This window comes from Heptranchias perlo, chromosome 1 (assembly GCF_035084215.1).
Source record: "Heptranchias perlo isolate sHepPer1 chromosome 1, sHepPer1.hap1, whole genome shotgun sequence".
NCBI classification, from domain to species: domain Eukaryota; kingdom Metazoa; phylum Chordata; class Chondrichthyes; order Hexanchiformes; family Hexanchidae; genus Heptranchias; species Heptranchias perlo.
The window spans coordinates 76,347,684-76,371,311 of NC_090325.1; the positions used below are offsets into that span (position 1 = coordinate 76,347,684).

At 44.3% G+C, this 23,628-nt stretch overlaps 1 protein-coding gene across 1 annotated transcript in view; it reads right to left on the reverse strand.

Moving 5' to 3' along the window:
* slc7a2 (solute carrier family 7 member 2) overlaps positions 1-23,628 on the reverse strand; it is a 182,337-nt gene that overhangs the window by 16,982 nt on the left and 141,727 nt on the right. The window contains exon 9 of the mRNA XM_067986949.1: positions 12,227-12,441. Within this exon, the coding sequence (XP_067843050.1) occupies positions 12,227-12,441 (215 nt within the window). The remainder of the gene's footprint in view (positions 1-12,226; positions 12,442-23,628) is intronic.

The window sequence follows — 23,628 nt, forward strand, 5'->3', positions numbered from 1 at the left end:
AGCAGGACTTCCCGCTGGGTTTGGGCGGGAGACTTGACTTCCAAGTGCAGATGAGGCCCGGGAGTTAAAATCTCCTGGGCTTCATGTTGCGGGGAGCCGGAAGGGTTTGCTGCCCACCACGGTCCCTGCCCACACAACTCCTGCTGTGAGCTAAAATCTAGGCTTACATTTTTCCACATTAAACTCATTTTCAATTCCTTAGTACAACCCCTTAATTTGTCTTGATCCTTTTGAATACTCTCAATCTCGCTTACATGAGTTACCTGGCTACATAGTTTGTAATCAACAAGTTTCATAATATAAAACACGTGGCCCCCACTTCTTGTCAAATTGGTCGACCATTCTACGCAACTGAGTCAAATTTGCATCTTTACACTTATTATTCGTTGGTCTGTCCTGTTTGAATTTTGTGGTCCTGGAGGTCTAGATATGGCTGTTCTCAGCAATGCCGCCTAATTGGCAGTTAAGTCTCAAGTCAACATACCAAAATCTTAGTATCAGGAACTTGAGAGAGATCCAAATTAATAGGAACATTAATCTAGAGAGATAGAATTGAAAAGCAAAGAAGTTATGTTAAACTTGTATAGTACCTTGGTTAGACCACACTTAGAGTATTGTGCACCGCTCTGGTCTCCACATTATAGAAAGGATATAGAGGCATTGGAGAGGGTGCAAAAACGATTCACAAGAATGATACCAGAACTGAGAGGATATCCTTATCAGGAAATGCTGAACAGGCTGGGGCTCTTTTCTCTAGAAAAGAGAAGGCTGAGGGGTGACCTGATAGAGGTCTTTAAGATAATGATAGGGTTTGATAGGTTAGATGTAGAGAAAATGTTTCCACTTGTGGGGGGAGTCCAAAACTAGAGGTTAAAAATATAAAATAGTCGCTAATAAATCCAATCGGGAATTCTGTAAAAACTTCTTTACCCAAAGAGTGGTAAGAATGTGGAACTCCCTACCGCAAGGACTAGTTGAGGCAAATAACATAGATGCATTTAAGGGGAAGCTAGATAAGCATATGAGGGAGAAAGGAATAGAAGGGCATCCAGATAGGGTTAGATGAGGTAGGGAGGAAGGAGGCTCATGTGGAGCATAAACTGTAGTTGCAGATACAGGGATAGAGTACAAAAGCAAGGAAGTTATCTTGAACCTTTACAAAACATCGGTTCTACCACAACTGGAGTATTGTGTCCAATGTTGGGCACCGCACTTTAGAAGGATGCAAAAACCTTAGGGAGGGTGCAGAAAAGATTTACTAGAATGGTTCCAGGGATGAGGCACTTCAGTTACGTGGATAGACTGGAGAAGCTGGGGTCATTCTCCTTAGAGCAGAGAAGGTTGAGAGGAGATTTGATGGAAGTGCTCAAAATCATGAAGGGTTTAGAAAAAGTAAATAAAGAGAAACTGTTTCCATTGGCAGAAGGGTTGAGAACCAGAGGACACAGATTTAAGGTGATTGGCAAAAGAAACAAAGGCGACATGAGGAAAAACTTCTTTACGCAGCGAGTGCTTATGATCTGAAATGTGCTGCCTGAAAGGGTGGTGGAAGCAGATTCAATCGTGGCTTTCAAAAAGAAATTGGATAAATACTTGAAGGGAAAAAATTTGCAGGGCTACGGGGAAAGAGTGGGGGAATGGGACTAACTGGATTGTTCTTATAAAGAGCCGGGATAGGCTCGATGGGCCGAATGGCCTCCCTCCGTGTTGTAACCATTCTATGATTTCATGTTGTACACTGCAATCTGCACAACGATATAGTCCTCCTTGCAAATAATGCAGGTTAGTTGTGTCTAGGGATCCTATTTTCTACATATAGGACTCGATTTTCCCGGCAAATTGCAGGTGCGTTGGGGGCCCCGAAAATCGGGGAAATCCCATTCGGGTTCGGAGCCCAGCTCCAACCCGCAGACCTCCGAATTCCCCACTGATACATCTGGGTGCGCGCGCGCCTCCCGAATGCGGAAGTCCCACCGGCAATTAAAGCTGGTGGGATGATCACTTACATAGTTGTTGAGGTAGTTTAATTAATTGAAGTACTTAACTTTCTCCATATTTTGGCAGGGGTGCAATTTTGAAGCATCCTCAGCGTGTTTCCCGTGCTGTGGGAAACATTCCATGTTGCAACAGACGTGTTTCAGCCAGCAGCGAGTGGGACATTCAAATACTTATTTGACAGATGGGGAGAAAAGGTCACTTAATGCAGCAGGGCACTCTGTTCTTTCAGACAAAGTTTTGGCTGCAAGATCTTTGTGTTTGCACTGAAAATTCTTACTTACCATTGAAAATTCTTCTGTTCACACATATTTAGCTACTTTGCGGACCCCCTCAAACTCATACCGTCAGGATGGGGGGGGGGCCATGGCTGCATTCACCACTACACCCGAGGACGAGCAACATCACCAGCCTTACCAGGCACGGTGTCCACCTTGCCACATGGAGCTCCACAACACAGTGCTGCACCACAGGCACCTGCACAAGAGCACAGAGGGCAACATCAGAGGGGGGCACCGCTTGAGGAGGCCCCATCCACATCTGCCACCCACATTGAGGAGGAGGAGGCAGAGGAGGAGGAGGAGCTTCCCATGGGCAGAGCAGTGGCTCACCTGGCTGCTCGTGAGGGCAGGGAGTCACTGATATTTGAATGGTTCTCCTAACATCAGGCAGTGTGAAGAGTCCAGTCTTCACACCACCTGGATGGAGCAACACCCACACCAGCACCCACTCCCCTACTCCCTGCACAGAACAGTCCTGCAACCACACATACACCCAATGTAGAGTGACACAATGGGTGGCATCAACTGTCGCCGTTCAAGAATGGCCAAGATGTGGCAGCAGTGGTGAGAATGATAATATTTAATGTGAGTTTAACAAAAAGCTAATATAAATAAAAAACATGACCAACCGTCAAACACCCTTGTGCATCTCCTTCGTGCTTACAAAACCTTCGCCTTTCTCTTCCAACTACTTCTACGTGGTGCATTCCCTGTGGCTGCAGCAGATGAAGTGACAGGTTGCTCTTGTTCATGCCCTGACCGATTAGATGCTTTGGGCCTTCGCCCTCTGGGTTCTGGTGCCTGTGAGGGCCCCTCCAAAGACTGCTCCACCTGCATCTGTGCAGGGGCAGACTCGGCCACCTGGAGAGGAGGCAACATTGTGGGTACTGGTTGAGAGGGGGGCAACGGGTGAGACGTGAGAGCGTTTTGAGTGGCGTCCCCACTTCCATGTCCCCTTTCGCCATCATCCCTCCCCAGGACAGGCCCACATCACTCCTAACACTCTGCTGGACAATAGTTTGGAGGACACGTGTGAAGCCTTGTAAGGCCAGTGCTAGTGTATCTGCCTGCCTGTTTAAGGTGGCAGAATGATGTTCACTGTGAGTCCGAATGGCCATTGTCAGGGCCTGAATGAACTCATTTGTGAGCCATGCTTGAAGCTCAAAGGAGGCTAGCCTTCTCTCCATCGCAGACATACCCGTGACAGTATCTTAGGGAGTTGCTCACGTCCCTATGACAGTATCTCAGAGATTCCCTCCCGTACCTGTGCCACCATTCCACTCATGCAGGAGTTGGACTCCTCCATCCTCTGCGCTATTGTGGAGAGTGCACGTGGCACCTGTTCCTGTACCTCGCAAATGTGCTGCTGTCCCTCGATCATTCTCCTTTTAAAGGATGGCCCCCAGGGTTCAGCATCTGTGTCCAGATGAGCAGAGCCTGGAAAGGAGTGCTCCAAATGACCCGGACTCTCCACAGCTGTCCCTGCCACCAGTGTCTGCTCGTTCTCATGTATGTGGTGACTCACCAAGTGCCAACCCAACTAATTGAGGACTAGGACCCAGTGAGGTGTGAGTATCTGCGCTGGTGGATGGCTCACTAAGATGTGACGGTGTACCCTCAGAGGCTGGCAGGTCCTCTGAGGAATCGCCCTCTGCCGTCACAGCGGTCGCTGAAAGCCCTGTAAGCGAACAGAAGGCAATATTAAGCATGATCACAGGTGTCATGTTGCGATGAGCATACTGAGATGCTGAAGATGGCGAGGCATGTTAACATCAATTCATATTGTGGTGTGATGAATGTTAAGGTTCTGACACCAGACATTTGTCGGGTGCCAGTCTCGGCATCCCCGACGGACAGGCACTCGAGGGGTCGGCAAAGCTCCAGCGCCTCCTGCTCCACGTCTGTGAGGATGACGATTTGATGCTGCCCCCCTCCGGTCCTCGCCCTCTCCCGTGCATTCTGGGCTCTCTTCTCCTATAAGGGGAGAACGTACAGACGTGTGAGTGAGTGATGGTGGCATGGCCAACCGATGAATGCATTGGCTTGGGTGAGGCTGACCGTGAAAGAGATGCATCGGAGCGTGAGTATGAGACATAGCCATCACATTGGATGAGGATTGGTAGTGGTGGGGTGACTAATGGGGAGGTGAGGAAGTGCAGGTAAGTTGAAGATAAGCCTTAAGTGGGTGTGAGAAGTGATGTGCTAGAGTAGTGTTGGCGGTGCAGAATGAGTTGGGGGGTGGGGGCGGTGATGTGGAACACGGAATGTAGGAGAATCGTAAGTGTACTCACTTTGGCTGACCTAGTTAGGTCATTGAAGCGCTTCCTGCACTGGATCCAGGTGCATGAGATGTTGCTGCTGCTGGTGACCTCCTCTGCCACCTCGAGACAGGCCTTCTTGGTGGCAGAGGCAGGTCACTTCCTCCCGTCCGCCGAGTAAAACACATCCCTCCTCCTCCTCAACCCATCCAGTAGCACCTGGGGTGAGGCATCACTGAATCTTGAAGCAGCCTTGCCCATATGCTGCTCCATTGTGGTGTGTGGGTGTTTGCTCCAGGAGCAGCCATTGGAGGACTGCCCCTTAAAAAGAGCTCCTCCAGCTGGTAGCCTGTGATGCAGGTACGCAGTCCGCCCGCTGCGCAGCTTTCGGACGGCAAACCCGGAAGCCACGTTAAGTGGCTCCAATTGACTCATGATCGCGTGGGAAACAGACATCTTTTTTTATTCGTTCATTGGATGTGGGCATCGCTGGCAAGGCCAGCATTTATTGCCCGTCCCTAATTACCCTTGAGGAGGTGGTGGTGAGCCGCCTTCTTGAACCGCTGCAGTCCGTCTGGTGAAGGTTCTCCCACAGTGCTGTTAGGTAGGGAGTTCCAGGATTTTGACCCAGCGACGATGAAGGAACGGCGATATACTTCCAAGTCGGGATGGTGTGTGACTTGGAGGAGAACATGCAGGTGGTGTTGTTCCCATGTGCTTGCTGCCCTTGTCCTTCTAGGCGGTAGAGGTCGCGGGTTTGGGAGGTACTTTTGGGCGGGTTCTCATACGCCCAATCACCCCCCCCGCCACGCAAATATCGGGGCAGTAGTCAACTATTCCAAGCACATACAAGAATGTAGTAATACCATGAAAATATTGGACCACTGCTGATCTTGGTAATTATATCTATCTCTCTCTTCTTGGCGGAAATGAATCTTTCACCCTTTTGATTGTACCGTGCCACAAAAATCCCTCCTGGAGCTTAGAAAAGCCAAAGCACAGAAGTTGATTGCAGCAATAACCACTACTGTTACAGTCAGGGCTGTAGCAATGTTGGCTCAAATCAGTGGCTCAGCATGTGGAAGGTGTTGGCAATGGCATCTCAGGAGAGGCAAAACTGACTGCAAATTCAGTGACAGCCAAGTAGTTAGTTCTTGGTTTGTAAATTCTCTGAAAAGGATTCTCTTGAAGTTGTCCATAATGCATGGCATTAATGGACAATGTAAACATTTTACTCTAAGACATTTCTGTTCTCAAAAATATGGCAAGGGCAGTCAGTGACTTGGTACTTCATGATGGCGAAATGCTGCATCTGAACTTGAAAAAGGAATTTCAACACAAGAGCTTTCTTAAGTTAGTCAGATCCAGCCCTCAGTAACTGCTGTGCATGATGTTTCAGTGAATTGTTTCTTTTGAACTCAACGCAAAGCTGTAGTAGCTGCCAAAACTACTACAGTAATTATATGGTGACAGTACACTACACTGAATGATTCAACAGATTCTTTTTCTGCTCACAAAGTATAGGAGACCATTCAGCTCATTTTTCATAGAGGTTCGGTCTACCTATCACAGCATCTAACTACATCTTGAGTTACCTGGCAGGTATTAATTATTCTGTGTGAAGGAGTAATCCCAAATATCGGTACTGAATTTGCCTTTTAACAGTTTGTAGCTAGGTCTCCTTGTCCTGCGGTCATGACCTAATGTGAAAAAGCCCTCCAGATTAACCTTTTCTAATCCATTTAGTATCATATACCTCTATAATGACATCCATCTCTTTTGCTTCCCTTCAAGACCAAAGAATCCAAGATTTTATCATTTTTCCTCATGACTCAATCCTCTGATGCCAAAAAAAAAATCAGTCTTGTGATTCTTCTCTCCACAACTTCTAGGTTCTTTGATGTTTCCCTTGTGATTTGGCAACCAGAACTGAACAGAGAACCCAAAGTGTCGCCTGGACTTAGCTTTAAACAGCTTCAGCATGATGGCCTCAGACTTCTAAGTTCTGATTTTGTGCTGCCTACAAAATTTGTGCCTGCAATGTGTGGTTTTCAGGGCAAAGCTAGTCCAAAGCATATTGCGCTGACAGCGTGCAATTTAGTGGGTTCAGGTCATTTGTAGTTAGCATAAGCTTCCAGTGAGCCTAATCGGGCAAATGAAAAATCTGGTTGGTACTCAAATTTAAAGGAATGTGCTCACTTACAGGTAAATGGCTACATATTGTGGCAAATATTGTTTCAGCCTTTATAAAGGTTTAAAATGGATTTGAAATGATTGCTAGGTTTTGTCAAGGCTGTGTTAGAGGCTGTGTAGAAAAAGTGACAGACAAAAATGAATGCACATAGGAAGGATAAATGAGCAACACATGTACTCCATGAATTGTACTGAAATAGCTAAGGATGTAGTTGAAAGAGACCCAAGAATGTTTGTAGACTTGACACTCAACATCTCCAACCAATGCAGTGCAGCAACCAACAAAGCCAACAAAATGTTGAACTATATAGCCAAAACGTAGAATAAAATCAGAGGAATTCGGGATCAAACTATGGTCCCGAAATTCCCGGGGCTGGAAAGGGTGTATGTCGCATTTACGCTAGGCAGGGAGGGACCCCGAATATGGGCTAGATCCTGGCTCTGCCGAGTTCCCACTCCATTTGGACTGGACCCTTAAATTCCGATTGGGGGATGTGGGTGGATCTTCTGCCTGTGCCCCCTATGTCAAGAGGGCATATCAGGGGGAGTTAAGAACATAGGAACAGGAGTAAGCGAATTAGCCCCTCAAGCCTGTTCCGCCGTTCATTTAGATCATGGCTGATCTGTATCTTAACTCCATCTACCCGCCTTGGTTCCAAAACCCATAATACCCTTCCCGGACTTCCTCGGGAAATTCCTCCCTTTACACATTGAAATGCCTCAGTAGAACACACGCCAGTGCAGACCCTATGTGAGTCATTGTGAGGCCTTATAAAGACCCCAAACCTTCACTACAGTAAAATAATTGTTCCTGAAGGAGATCGATCACCCATTGTGGCACCAGTTAGTAGCTCCTCAGAACACCCGCCCTAACTGTCTCACGCACCGCCTATTTCAAGTGACCATCTCCGCACTCAGAATATTAACTTCTCTAATCTCCTCCGCATCCCTCTTCCACTGCCCCTCCTCTGGCCCCGCTGGATCTAGTCGTTCATCACCAGATTTGGCTTGATCATGTCAAGCATTACCGTTCTCACTGTTCTCAGTCCAATCTTCCTACTACTCCAGGATCACTGTGGGAGGCAAAATCAACCCAAGGTTCTTTTTCTCCATGTTAAACTGCCTCCTCAAACCCCTTTTTCTCCCACCCCCTCCACCCTCATCTCCAATTCCCTAATGAAAACCTCACATATTTTTTGGTCTGTAAGTACGAGTGTATCCAAGTTTGTACTGCTCCTCTCCTTCCTATCCTCCTGCTCCCGATCACCACCCAGTCTCCCATCCACTCTACCTCCAATCCCCAGTCACTCCGGAGTTTCTCCCCCATCTCCCCACTGTCCTCTTCAACTTCCTCTCTTCATGAGACACAACTCCTGCTCCTTTGGCATTCTCTCCATTCAACTCCTAAGCACTCAATTACTCCTTCTGGCCCCCATATTTGCCACCATTGTTTGTGGCTCCCTTTGCTCACGCACCATTCCCTCCCATCAAAATTGCCATCATCAACCCCTCCTCAAAAAGCTCACCCTCAACCCATCCATTTTCTCCAATTACTGGCTCCCATCTCTATCTGCCTTTCCTCTTCTAGAGTGCTTGGATGTGTCATCGCCTCCCAGTTTTATGGTCATCTCTCCAAAAACTCTCTATTTGAATCACTTCAGTTTGACTTCCACCCTGCTCAGAGCACCGTGACCACCTAGCCAAAGTCACAAATGAAATCTTATGTGACTGTGACTAAGATGCATTGTCTCTCCTTGTTCATCTTGACTTTTCTGCAGCATCTGATACGGTGAATCAGATCACTTTCTCTCATCGCCTCTCATCCAATGTCCAGCTCTGTGGAACTGTCCTCATATGGCTCCACTCCTTCTTGACTGAATCAGCCAGTACAATTTCGACAATGGCTTCTCTTTTTGCCTCAGCAGTTATCTATTGAGTCTCACAACAATCTATTGTTGGCCCCCTCTTCTCCCTCATCTGTATGCTACCTCTCACTGACCTCATCTGCAGGCACAGGATCAACGTCAAAAATATACCCAGCTCTACCTCTGCACCACCTCTCTCGATCTCACCACCAGCTCTGTGCCATCAGATGTCTGGCATCAATTTTGGATGAGTCAACATTTCCTCCAACTCAGGAAGACTGAGGTTATGGTTTTCGGCCCCTGCCATAATCTTATGTCGCTACCAGTCCACTTGTTCAGGCTGAATCAAACTGTGCAAAACCTTGGTGTCCTGTTTGACCAAGAGCTGAGCTTCAAATCCTATATCCTACTATCACCAAAACCACTTACTTCAGTCTCCGCAACAATGCCCGCCTGCACCACAACCTCACCCCACCACTCCTGAAATCCACACTTATGTCACCTTTAGGCTCTATTTCTCTAATGTCCTTCTTGACAGCTTCCCATCCTCCATAAACTCCAACTTGCCCAAAGCTCAACCACCCGTATCCTGACCTGCATTAAGTCCTGCTTGCCTATCGCCCCTCCTCATTGACCAAGTTAACTCCCTGTCCAATGCACTGAATTTAAAATCCTCATCTTCATCTTCAAATCCCTCCACAGCCTCATTCCACTTTATCTCTGCAACCTCCTCCGGCGTTGTATCTCCTCCCGCATCCTTTGGTACTCTGCCTCTGGCCGTTTGTGAATTCTCCTTCTCTTTGCCTCTCCATGGATGAAAACCTTCTTAAAACCCATATTTTCAGCCAAACTTTCAGTCATCTCTCCTAACTCTCCCATAATGGCCAAGCCCAGTTCTTTTATCTATTTTATTTATTCAACCCCCCCCTCCCCAATGTGTGTTGGGAAGTTTTCCATGTTATGGTTGCTATTTCAATGCAAGATTTTATTGACGTGGCCTGAAAGGATTCCCAAAGCAAATAAATGTTGGTAATGGATTAAAAATGGGTGTGTACATAATGAGTGAGGTACACTTGCAGGTACAACAAAGCCAATAGAATGTTGAACCACAGAGCCAATATAGTAGAATAATTGTAAACAATTTTACAACACCAAGTTATAGTCCAGCAATTTTATTTTAAATTCACAAGCTTTCGGAGGCTACCTCCTTCCTCAGGTGAACGATGTGGAAATCACCTGAGGAAGGAGGTAGCCTCCGAAAGCTTGTGAATTTAAAATAAAATTGCTGGACTATAACTTGGTGTTGTAAAATTGTTTACAATTGTCAACCCCAGTCCATCACCGGCATCGCCACATCATAGTAGAATAAAGTCAGAGGAAGTCACGATCAAATTGCCGAGCGTTCTGATCAGACCACACCTTGAGTATTGTGTCCAGTTCTGGTCACCGATGAACAAGAAATGCATTGAAGCATTGGAAACAATGCAGAGAAGAGCCTTGAGGCTGATCCCCAGTGTCCAAGGACTGAGTTATGAGGAAAGACTGAAGTAACTTGGCCTTTTCATCCTTGAAAGAAGGCATCTGAGAGGTGTTCTTGTAGAGGTATAAAGATAGCAAATAGTAAGGAAAAACAAAATCTGAAAAATTAAATTCAAAAAGTAGGACAAGGAGCCACAAATTCAAAGTAATAAAAGGAAAATTCAGTATGATATCCGGAACAACTTCTTTACACAAAGAGTATCTGTGCATGGAATGGATTTTGAGGGTGTTTTTAGATGGTTATGTTGCTTCATTTCCTTCGGCTGATAGTTTGGGATTTGGAATCATCACCCCCAAAATATTACTTTCCTGTTGTTCTTTGTTTACCACTGAATAACTTGGCATATGTCCTTCAATACAAAAATCTTTACCAGAAACATACGAGTCACTCAAGCAGATTACATAGTCTTAACTAAAAATAATAGGATATTGTATTGGGGAGGAGGCAGAATAATAATACAAAATGCTTCCACTGGTAGGTCAGCTTGATAACTCAAGATAGTAGACATAGTTGTTCCAATTATGGTCTTAAAATTCAGAACTAATTTTAGTCATCAGAGAATTTATTTATTTAGCATATGCAGTCAGAGATTAAGCATAATATATAAACATCTTTTCCAAAAAAAAGTTGAAAGCCTTAGCAGACAGATAATTTAAATTATTGAAGATAAAAATATTTTAAGCAAGAATTCTTTAGATTATGGGGTAAATTTTCTGAGTATGCTTTAGAGGTGAGCAACCTCGCCACTGCCAGCACATATTGGAAAAGCAGGCCAGCAATTTTCCAATATGCACTAGGCAAGGTTGCTCACTACTGGTGTGTAATTGGAAAATTTAGGCTTTTAATTTTACTGAGATCAGCTTTAGTTTGTAGAGATAGGAAATGAACAGTAATTAAACCAGTAAGTTGTTTCAGCAACATAAAATCTAACCACTGCAGTTAACTAACTGTAGTACTGAAGGTAAAACACTTCTTTTGCAAAGAATTTTTTTTGGAGCTGCATATATCATTACATGCAATATTCTCTGGTTCCTATCACAGTTACTTGCCTCAAACTAGCTTTCTCCAGTCAACCAGCTGGACACAAATATGCATGGAACGCCCTTCTTGGAGACTTGAATTTCTGATTTAAATGGACACATGAAGTTACACCCAAAATTCTGACTGGCCTGCTTTTCCTGTGGAAGTGTGATAGAGTGGGCCTTAAGTACACTTATTCGCAAAGATGTAGATACAACCCATTTCCTGGGGATGGCTCAAATCTGTACGGATGCATCAACGATACCTGCCCGAAGGAGTATTGGAAAATTGATACAGTGCCCTGACAGAGGTTTTAAACCTGTGTGAATCAAGCCCAAGTTAAAAAAGAATGATTCAAACTCTTAACCTCTAAGGGCCCGAAATTCCACCTTGGCCCTGGGCACATCTTTAGTTAATTGCTGGAGGGGTCTGGAAAATAGAGGAGACCCCAGTTCTCCTGGGACTTCATCCCACGGAGAGGAGGTTAAGATATTCTGGTGGCCTCTATCGGGCATAGCAGATATTTGGTAAGTTTTTCTTCTCTCCCAAAGGTGCACTAGGGCAGGCCTCCAAAAGTACTTTTGCCCCTCTGGGATTGATTAACTTTTCCCTGAAGCACTTTGGGGCCTTTTGAGGTCCATAATGGAACATATACTCACTCTCAGCAGACACGCGTTCCGTTGAGCCTATCGAGGAAACCTAGGAACCCCCCTCCGCAGCCAACCTTTCGACATGGGAAGGGTAGGGGGGAGGGGACTGAGGGAGACAGTGAAAAATACGTCCTGCTCCCTCACAACAATTTCCCAGGTTCCTCTCTACAAAGTGGAATTGCAATGGAACTGGGTTATGCCCTATTTTCCACTCTCCGCACACTAGCAATTGCACCCAGGTCCAGGGCGAAACTTCAATTCCTTAGATTTCAAAAATTTGAATGGTCTGTTTTTTAAGCTTGCCTTGATTCAAAACGGTTTAAAATCTCCATCATTTTAACAAAACAGTGACACAAAATTAGCGCTATGTTTCCTGGACTCCACAGTATAGAAATAACAACAGTTCATAATCAAAAATGTTTACCTATAAACCCAACACAGCCATAAACTACAGTTGATGTTTGTTCTGTTGGGATCATGGAGGGATTCAGCAATGATGAACAGTTGAAGTCTTGATTTTTGAGCATGGCCACATGGGAGTCTGATACATTTCCATCTAATTCACCATCTTCCTCAGTTGTGAGGTTCTCTCTTTCTGAAGAGCATGTTTGTTTTGTATAGGCTGAATCTGGCTGATACCTATCAAGTTTAAAACAAAATATAATTTAGAAACAGATTATGTTCATTTAAAAGCAATAAAATTACACACTCTTAATTTTGCAAACCAAATGTACAAATATAAGTTTGATTGTACTCTTTTTGTAGTACTTCTTCTGATTGTTAATTTGAGTACCATCTTCAGCCAGGTCAGCATAAGAACATGAGAAATAGGAGCGGGAGTAGGCCCTCAAGCCTGCTCCGCCATTCACTTAGATCATGGCTGATCTTCTACCTCAACTCCACTTTCCCGCCCTATCCCCATATCCCTTGATTCCCTTAACAGTCAAAATATCTATCGATCTACTCAACGACTGAGCATCCACAACCCTCTGGGGTAGAGTGAAGAAATTTTTCTTCATCTCGGTCCGAAATGGCTGACCTCTTATCTTGAGAGTATGACCTCGGTGAAACTAGAACTAGGGGGCATAATCTTAGAATAAGGGGCTGCTCTTTCAAAATTGAGATGAGGAGAAACTTCTTCACTCAGAGGGTAGTAGGTCTGTGGAATTTGCTGCCCCAGGAAGCTGTGGAAGCTACATCATTAAATAAATTTAAAACAGAAATAGACAGTTTCCTAGAAGTAAAGGGAATTAGGGGTTACGGGGAGCGGGCAGGAAATTGGACATGAATTTAGATTTGAGGTTAGGATCAGATCAGCCATGATCTTATTGAATGGCGGAGCAGGCTCGAGGGGCCGATTGGCCTACTCCTGCTCCTATTTCTTATGTTCTTATTTAGTTCTAGACTCTCCAGCTAGGGGAAACAGCCTATCAGCATCAACCCTGTTAAGCCCTCTAAGAATGTTATACATTTCAATGAGATCACCTCTCATTCTTTTAAACTCCAGAGAGTATAGGCCCATTCTACTCAATCTCGCCTCATAGGACAACCCTCTCATCCCAGGAATCAATCTAGTGAACCTTCATAGCACCCCCTCTAAGGCAAATATATCCTTCCTTAGATAAGGAGACTAAAACTGTACACAGTACTCCCGGTGCGGTCTCACCAGAGCCCTATATAATTGTAGCAAGACTGCCTTACTCTTATACTCCAACCCCCTCGCAATAAAGGCTAACATACCATTTGCCTTCCTAATTGTTTGCTGTACCTGCGTGTTAACTTTCTATGATTCGTGTACAAGGACCCCAAATCCCTCTAAATACCAACATTTACTAGTCTGTCACCTTATAAAAAATATTCTGCTTTTCTATTCTTCCCACCAAAGTGGATAATTTCACATTTCCCCACATTATACTCCATCTGCCACCTTTTCACCCATTCACTCACTTAATCTGTCTATATCCCTTTGCAGCCTCTTTGCGCCCTCCTCACAGCTTACTTTCCCACCTAGCTTTGTATTGTCAGCAAACTTGGATACATTACACTCATCTAAGTCATTGATATATATTGTAAACAGCTGAGACCCAAGCACTGATCACTGCAGCACCCCACTAGTTACAATCTGCCAACCCGAAAATGACCCTTTATTCCTCCTCTGTTTTCTGTCCGTTAATCAATTCTCAATGCATGCTAATATGTTACCCCCAATCCCATTAGCCCTAATCTTGTGTAACATCCTTATCAAATGCCTTTTGAAAATCCAAGTATGCTACATCCACTGGTTCCCCTTATCTACCCTGCTAGTTACATCCTCAAAAAACTCTAATAGATTTGTCAAACACGATTTCCGTTTCATAAAACCGTGTTGACTCTGCCTAATCATATTATGATTTTCTAAATGTCCTGTTACCACTTTGTTAATAATGGACTCCAGCAATTTCCCTACTACTGACGTCAGGCTAACTGGCCTATAGTTCCCTGTTTTCTCTCTCCCTCCTTTCTTGAATAGCGGGGTTACATTTGCTACCTTCCAATCCACGGGCACCATTCTAGAATCTAGAGAATTTTGGAAGATCAAAACCAATGCATCCATTATCGCTGCAGCCACCTCTTTTAAAATTCTAGGATGTAGGCCATTAGGTCCAGGGGATTTGTCAGCTTTTAGTCCCATTAATTTCTCCAGTACTTCGTCTGTACTAATCTTAATTGCTTTAAGTTCCTCACTTTCTCTGGACCCTTGGTTCCCCACTATTTCAGGTATGTTTTTTGTGTCTTCTACTGTGAAGACAGACACAAAATATTTGTTTAACGTCTCTGCCATTTCCTTATTCTCTATTATAATTTCTCTGGTCTCTGAGGGACCCAATTTATTTTTGCTACTCTCTTCCTTTTCACATACTTATAGAAACTCTAATATTCTGTTTTTATATTTCTTGCTAGTTTACTCTCATATTCAATGTTCTCCCTCTTTATCAATTTCTTGGTCATCCGTTGCTGATTTCTAAAACCCTCCCAATCTGCAGGCTTACTACTATTTTAGGCAACATTGCAAGCCTCTTCTTTTAATCTAATACTATCCTTAACTTCTCTAGTTAGCCACAGTTGGATCATTTTTCTCCGTGGAGATTTTATTCCTCAAGGGAACGTATATTCGTTGAGAATTATGAATTATTTCTTTAAATGTTCACCATTACTTATCTACTGTCATATCATTTAATCTGATTTCCCAATCTACCATAGCCAACTCGCCCTGCTTGCTATGTAATTGGCCTTGTTAAATTTAAGACCGTAGTTTCAGACTTAACTACACCACTCTCAAACTCAATATGAAATTCTATCATATTATGATCACTTTTTTCCGCAGAGGATCCTTAACTATAAGATTAGTAATGAACCCTGTCTCGTTACACAATACTAGATCTGAAATAGCCTGTTCCCTAGTTGGTTCCTCAACATATTGTTCTAGAAAACTGTCTCGAATGCATTCCATGAACTCGTCTTCCAAACTACTTTTGCCAATTTGATTTGCCCAGTATATATGAAGATCAAAGTCCCCTGCGATTATTGCATTATCTTTGTAAAATGCTCCTCTAATTTTCTGATTTATACTCTGTCCAACACTATAACTGCTGTTAGGGGGCCTATAAACTACTCCCACCGGTGTTTTCTGCCCCTTGTTATTTCTTAGCTCCACCCATAGTGATTCTACATCCTGATTTTCTGAGCTAAGATCCTTTCTCACTACTGCCTTCATCTCATCCTTTATTATCAGGGCTACCCCTAACACCCCCTCCCCTCTCTTCCATTTTGCCTATCTTTTCTAAAATTCAAGTATCCTGGAATATTTAATTCCCAACCTTGATCAACTTGCAATCACATCTCAGTAATGGCTACTAGATCAAACCCAGTTATCTCTATTTGTGCCATTAATTCATCTATCTTGTTATAAATGCATTGTGCATTCAAATATGGCACCTTTAATTTTAACTTTTTACTATTTTTCCCTGATGTGACCTTAGTCACTAATGCCCTATTACCTTTGTTAAACTCTCTTTCCTTCCTGACACACTCTGCTTGTTTTTACCCAAATTGCTACTCTGCTCTACAGTCTTGACTTTTCTCTTTAGACTTATAAAATTTACCCTTACCTGAACCCCCCTCCCTTATTAGCTTAAAGACCTATTTACCCCCCTAGTTATTCGATTCACCAGAACAATAGTCCCAGCCTGGTTTAAGTGGAGCCCGTCCCAATGGAACAGCACCCTCCTTCCCCAGTACTGGTGCCAGCGCCCCATGAATTGAAACTCCTGCTTCCCACACTACTCTTTCAGCCATGCATTTAACCATCTAATCTGTTTGTCCCTATGCCAATTTGCGCGTGGCTCAGGTGATAATCCAGAGATTATTACCTTTGAGCAAAATCAACCACACTGCAGACATCTCTGAGGATTTCATCAAGTACATTTCTTGATCACCCAACAGGAAAACTAGTGGAAGGGAACCTCTCCACCTCAACTGAACCAAATAACCAAAGTTACAAATAAGTAAAGTACAAATAAGTTCCCTCCCTCCCCATCTCTTCAGAAGGTAGTGGATTCATGCTGGGTACAGTTCCACAAGAATCAGAGGCCCTCTGGTACCTCAGCGCAATGACCAGTCTTCACATTGTGCCTAGGCTATTTTTTAGTTATGCTTAATTTATTTTGTTCTATCGATTCCACCTTTTTTTTGCCAATTTTACCTATGCTTAAATTTAAAGTATTTTACTTACTTTTCTCCCTCTGTTGTCCTGCTGCAACCATCTACTTTGGTGTGCAAGTGGGGGAGGGGTTACAGATGGCCAGAGCATTGTGGGAAATGTTGCAGTAGCACTAAACCTCTAGCTATGAGTGGACGCTGGCTTGTGATTGTAATGACTACATTTAAAGTCAATTAGACCAGCAAAGGAGGAGCATTTTCTGCCAAGTGGGGAACTGTCTCACAAAAAGTATTGCATAAACTGAAAAGGTATCATTGTGACCCACGTGCACTGTGCTTGAAACCTCCTCTGATCACAAAGTTGTGAAAAACAGAAGTACTGGTCAGCAAAGTCCAAGTGGGATCTTGAGAATTAGGTGAAAGTGGGAATTAGGTGTAGAGAGGGAAGGAGGTGTTAAATTTAAATAAAAAAAGCAAAAACGGCTAAGAAGTAATTATTTATAAATAAATATAGACTAAGATATGGCAGAGCAGGTTGTGTGTCTCGATTGCAGCGTGTGGGAGCGATCTCATCTGCAGTAGATGTCTCCGCCTCAAATCTCTCCAGCTCAGAGTCATTGAGCTGGAGTGCGAGTTGGAGCACTCTGACATATAAGAGAGGGGGAGGACTATCTGGACAGTTTGCTCCAGACCTCGGTCACACCTCGTAGAGAGGTACAGGATCAGAACGGGATTGGTGTGATCGATAGTGTACAGAGTACGGGGAACCCAGGTGAGATAGAGAATGAGGATCCGCAGAAACTGATCCTATCCAACAGGTACAATGTACCTGCTACCTGTGAGGATAAGGATAAAGACTGTCGGAAGGAGAGCCTGAATGCTGACCATGGCACTGTGGAGCAGGAGGCTGTCCAAAGGGAGGATGGTGAGGTGAAGTGTGATGTGGTAGTTGTAGGGGATTCAATAATTAGGGTGACAAATAGCATCCTTTGTACGCAGGATCGAGAGTCCCACATGGTATGTTGCCTGCCTGGTGCCAGGGTGAGGGACATCTCAAACCGGCTTGAAAGGATATTGGAGAGGGAGGGGGAGGATCCAGTCATTATGGTCCCTGTTGGGACCAACAACATAGGAAAGAGGTTCTGTTCAGAGAGTACCAGGAGCTAGGAGTTAAATTAAAAAACAGGACCTCAAAGGTACGTGGCACCGGTACTGGGACAGGAAGGAACTGTACCATTGGGACGGGCTCCACCTGACCAGGGTCCTAGCGGAAAGAATAAATAGGGCGGTCACAGGACTTTAAACTAGTAAATGGGGGGGGGGGGGGGGGTGGTGGCTCAGGTGGAAAAGGAAGTAGAAATAAAAATACTAAAACAAACAAAAAGGAAGAGAGTCGAGTGATAGTCAGAAATTGTGCTTTAGGCACTACAGGTAAAGGGAAACTAAAAGATGTAAAGTAATTAAATAGGAGAGAGAAAAACAACATTAGAGCAGAAGGACAGGTTAGGGTGTGTGGCTCAAATAAGCATTCTTTATACAAACACACGGAGAATATGGAACAAATTGAATGAAATGCAGGTGCAAATGCAGCTTGGGGGTACAGCATGGTAGTCATTATTGAGACATGGCTGCAAGATGGTCAGGACTGGGAACTGAATATACCAGATTATAACCAGATTATACCAGAGCTGAATATACCAGATTATACCAGAGCTGAACATGCCAGATTATAACCAGATTATTACCTGAATGGAACACCTCCGCTCTGATCGCAAGCCTGACCCTGACCTGCCGGTCGCTTGCCATTTTAATTCTCCTTCCCACTCCTACTCTGACCTCTGTCCTCGGCCTCTTACTCTGTTCCAATGAAGTTCAACGTAAGCTCGAGGAACAGCAACTCATCTTTCATTTAGGTACTTTACAACCTTCCGGACTCAACATTGATTTCAATAACTTCAGATCATAACCACTGCTTCCATTTCATTCGGTCAGCTAGTGCTGGTAATGGTTCTGCTGCTGCTATTTACAGCCACTGATCAATCTTTTGTTTCTTAACCTGTCCCATTACCACCTTCCTTGCCTTGCACCATCATCCCTTTTGTTATTTAATCACTCGTGCCTTCCACCCTATCACAGACCTTCCATTTTGTTCTTTCCTCCACTCCCCTCCCTCCTTTCCCTGGCTCTGTACTTGCTCAAAAACTTTAACTGTTTTAACATCTTCCAGTTCTGACAAAAGGTCTTCGACCTGAAACGTTAACTCTTTCTTTCTCCACAGATGCTGCCTGACTTGCTGAGCTTCTCCAGCATTTTCTGTTTTTATACCAGATTATAAGGTCTATAGGAAGGGCAGGAAAACTGGTAGAGGGGGAGGAGTAACCTTAGTGATTAAGGATGAAATTATTGAAATGAAATGAATCATAGAAAGGTTACAGCATGGAAGGAGGCCATTCGGCCCACTGAGTCTGTGCCAGCTCTATGCAAGAGCAATCCAGCTAGACCCATACCCCCGCCCTATCCCCAGAGCCCTGCAAATTTAAATAATAAGGGAAAATATAACGAGATGTATGCAGGCAGTGGACTTTATAGGTAGAATAAAGAAACAGAAAAGGATTTAAGACTGTAGTGTGAGTTATGTACAGGTCCCCTGGTAGCAGCTCTGAAGTGGCAGAATGTATAAATGTAGAGATTAGACAAGCATGTAGCAAAGGCAGAGTGGTTTTAATGGGGGATTTTAACTTTAATATTGATTGGGATAAGCAGACAACTTCATGTCAGAAAGGTAGCGAATTTCTTGAGTGTGTTCAGGACTGCCTTCTGCAACAATATGTCCTAGAACCAACAAGGGGGCAGGCCATATTAGGTTTAATAATAAGTATTGAGCCAGATTTAGTTAACAGCCTAACGGTGCGTGAACATTTATCTAACAGCGAACATAATATGATCGAGTTCAACGTTGTGTTTGAAAGGGAGAAACCCGTATCAGCTATTAAGATTCTAAATTTTGGTAAGGCTGACTTAAACAGGATGAGACAGAGACTGTCCACAGTAAAGTGGGCAAATCTGTTAATGGGTAAAACAACAGAAGATCAGTGGGAGGTGTTCAAAAAAGAATTTATCGTGATACAGAACTAGTTTATACCCCTAAGGGGCAAGAGCTCCACTTGCCAAAAAAACAGCCATGGACAACAAAAGAGGCAAGGGACAAAATAAAACTAAAAGGGAAAGCACACAAAAATGCAAAAAGTAGCACAGATCCTGGCAAGTGGGAGGGATACAAAGAACAGCAAAGGGTGACAAGACAGATAGTACAAGCTACAAAAAGGGAGTATGAAAAGAAACTTGCAAGGGTTATCAAAATTAACACAAAAAATTTTCACAATTATATTAGGAAAAAGAGGGTGGTCAAGAGCAATGTGGGCCCCTTAAAAACTGATAATGGTGATATTGTAAATGAAAATAGGGAAATGGTGAACATGTTAAATAATTACTTTGCGTTAGTATTTCCAGTGGAGAAAGAGGATTGCATGCCGGACACCCCAAGGAAATTAATTTTGAATCAGGGACGGAGACTCACCATAATTAACGTAAGCAAATTAACAGTAATGAAGAAAATAATGGCACTAAAGAGTGATAAATTCCCAGGACCAGATGGTTTCCATCCTAAGGTTTTAAAGAAAGTAGGTGAGAACACTGCAGAAGCCCTAACTGTAATCTTCCAAAGTTTGCTCGATTCAGGAACTGTTCCTTTAAATTGGAAAAATGCACGTCACTCTGCTATTTAAGAAAGGTGAAAGAAGGAAACCAGGGAATTATCGACCAGTTAGCCTAACATCTGTTGTTGGGAAATTACTAGAGTTCATAATTAAGGGTAGAGCGACTGAACACCTTGAAAATTTTCAGCCAATCATAGAGAGCAAGCACAGATTTGTAAAGGGTAGGTCATGCCTGACGAAACTTATTGATTTTTTAAAAGCCAGAAGTGCCGAGTAGGTGATCCAACTCGGCCTCCTCCCGATATCCCCATAATCACAGAAGCCAGTCTTCAACCAATTCGATTCACTCCACGTGATATCAAGAAACAGCTGAATGCACTGGATACAATAAAGGCTATGGGCCCCAACAACATCTTGGCTATAGTGCTGAAGATTTGTGCTCCAGAACCAGCCGCGCCTCGAGCCAAACTGTTCCAGTACACCTACAACACTGGCATCTACCCGACAATGTGGAAAATTGCCCAGGTATGTCCTGTCCACAAAAAGCAGGACAAATCCAATCTAGCCAATTACTGCCCCATCAGTTTACTCTCAATCATCAGCAAAGTGATGGAAGGTGTCGTCGACAGTGCTATCAAGCGGCACTTACTCACCAATAACCTGCTCACCGATGCTCAGTGTGGGTTCCGCCAGGACCAGTCGGATCCAGACCTCACTATAGCCTTGGTCCAAACATGGACAAAAGAGCTGAATTCCAGAGGTGAGGTGAGAGTGACTGCCCTTGACATCAAGGCAGCATTTGACCGAGTGTGGCACCAAGGAGCCCTAGTAAAATTGAAGTCAATGGAAATCAGGGGGAAAACTCTCCAGTGGCTGGAATCATATCTAGCACAAAGGAAGGTGGTAATTTTTGTTAGAGGCCAATCAACTCAGCCCCAGGACATTGCTGCAGGAGTTCCTCAGGGCAGTGTCCTAGACCCAACCATCTTTAGCTGCTTCATCAATGACCTTCTCTCCATCATAAAGTCAGAAATGGGGATGTTCGCTGATGATTGCAGTGTTCAGTTCCATTCACAACCCCTCAGATAATGAAGCAGTCCATGCCCGCATGCAGCAAGATCTGGACAACATCCAGGCTTGGGCTCATAAGTGGCAAGTAACATTTGTGCTAGACAAGTGCCAGCAATGACCATCTCCAACAAGAGAAAGTGTAACCAATTCCCCTTGATATTCAATGGCATTATCATCGCCGAATCCCCCACCATCAAAATCCTGGGGGTCACCAATAACCAGAAACTTAACTGGACCAGCCACATAAATGCTGTGGCTACAAGAGCAGGTCAGAGGCTGGGTTTTCTGCGATGAGTGACTCATCTCCTGACTCCCAAAAGCCTTTCCACTATCTACAAGGCGCAAGTCAGGAGTGTGATGGAATACTCTCCACTTGCCTGGATGAGTGCAGCTCCAACAACACTCAAGAAGCTCGACACCATCCAGGACAAAGCAGCCCGCTTGATTGGCACCCCATCCACCACCCTAAACATTCACTCCCTTCATCACTGGCGCATAGTGGCTGCAGTGTGTACCATCCACAGGATGCACTGCAGCAACTCGCCAAGGCTTCTTCGACAGCACCTCCCAAACCTGCGACCTCTACCATCTAGAAGGACAAGGGCAGCAGGCACATGGGAACAACACCACCTGCACGTTCCCCTTCAAGTCACACACCATCCCGACTTGGAAATATATCGCCGTTCCTTCATCGTCGCTGGGTCAAAATCCTGGAACTCCCGACCTAACAGCACTGTGGGAGAACCTTCATTACACGGACTGCAGCAGCTCAAGAAGGCGGCTCACCACCACCTTCTCAAGGGCAATTAGGGATGGGCAATAAATGCTGGCCTTGTCAGCGACACATGAAGGAATAAAAACAAGTAATGGACAGGGGAATTTCTATGGATATTGTTTGTATGGACTTCCAGAAGGCATTCAATAAAGTTCCTCATAGCAGACTGTTGGCTAAAGTTGAAGCTCAAGGAATTAAGGGCAAATTATTGACCTGGTTAGGAAACTGGCTGAGTGACAGGAGACAGAGAGCAGAGATAATGGGCAGGTACTCAAATTGGCAGGGTGAGACTCATGGTGTCCCACAGGGATCTGTGTTGGGGCCTCAACAATTCACTGTATTTATTAACAACTTAGATGATGGGATAGAGAGCCACATATCCAAGTTTGCTGATGACACAAAGATAGGCAGCATTGTAAGCAGTGTAGATGGAAACATAAAATTACAGAGAGATATTAATAGATTAAGTGAATGGGCAAAACTGTGGTAAATGGATTTCAATGCACATAAGAACTTCGGAAATAGAAGCAGGAATAGGCCATACGGCCCCTCGAGCCTGCTCCGCCATTCAATCAGATCATGGCTGATCTTTGACCTCAACTCCACTTTCTCTCCCGGTCCCCATATCCCTTGATTCCCCGAGAGTCTAAAAATCTATCCATCTCAGCCTTGAACATATTCAATGACTCAGCAACCACACCCCTCTGTGTGAAGAATTTCTTCCGCATCTCAGTCTTGAATGGCTGACCCCTTATCCTGATACTATGCCCCCTAGTTCTAGCGTCTCTCGCCAGGGGAAACAATCTCTCAGCATCTACCCTGTCAAGCCCCCTCATAAGCTTACATGTTTCAATGAGATCACCTCTCATTCTTCTAAACTCCAGAGAGTATGGGCCCATTCTACTCAATCTTCCCTCATAGGACAACCCTCTCATCCCAGGAATTAGTCTAGTGAACCTTTGTTGCAGCGCATCTAAGGCAAGTATATCCTTCATACTAACTTAGTATGTACATGCATACTAACTTTTTGCGTTTCTTGTGCGAGGACACCCAAGTCTCTCTGAACACCAACATTTAATGTACAATTGCAGCAAGACTTCCTTACGCTTGTACTCCAACCCACTTGCAATAAAGGCCAACATGCCATTCCTAATTGCTTGCTGTACCTGCATGCTAATTTTCTGTGTTTCTTGTACGAGAATACCCAGATCTCTCTGAACACCAACATTTAATAGTTTCTCACCATTTAAAAAATATTCTGTTTTTCTATTCTTCCTACCAAAGTGAATAACATCACATTTGCCCACATTATACTCCATCTGCCACCTCTTGCCCACTCACTTAATCTGTCTATATCCCTTTGCAGACTCTTCGGGGGAAAAAAATTGGATAGGGGCCGTTATTGGGCATAGGTAGTGTGATGTGCTATTACCCCGCGCCCAATGACCCCTGCGTAGGCAGGAAGCAAGTTTCGGCCCACCCGAGGACTTACTTGCAATCAGCGTTCCATTCTGGGTCTGCATGAAGTCTGAATGGAGATCAGACATCGCACATGTAAAACACAGA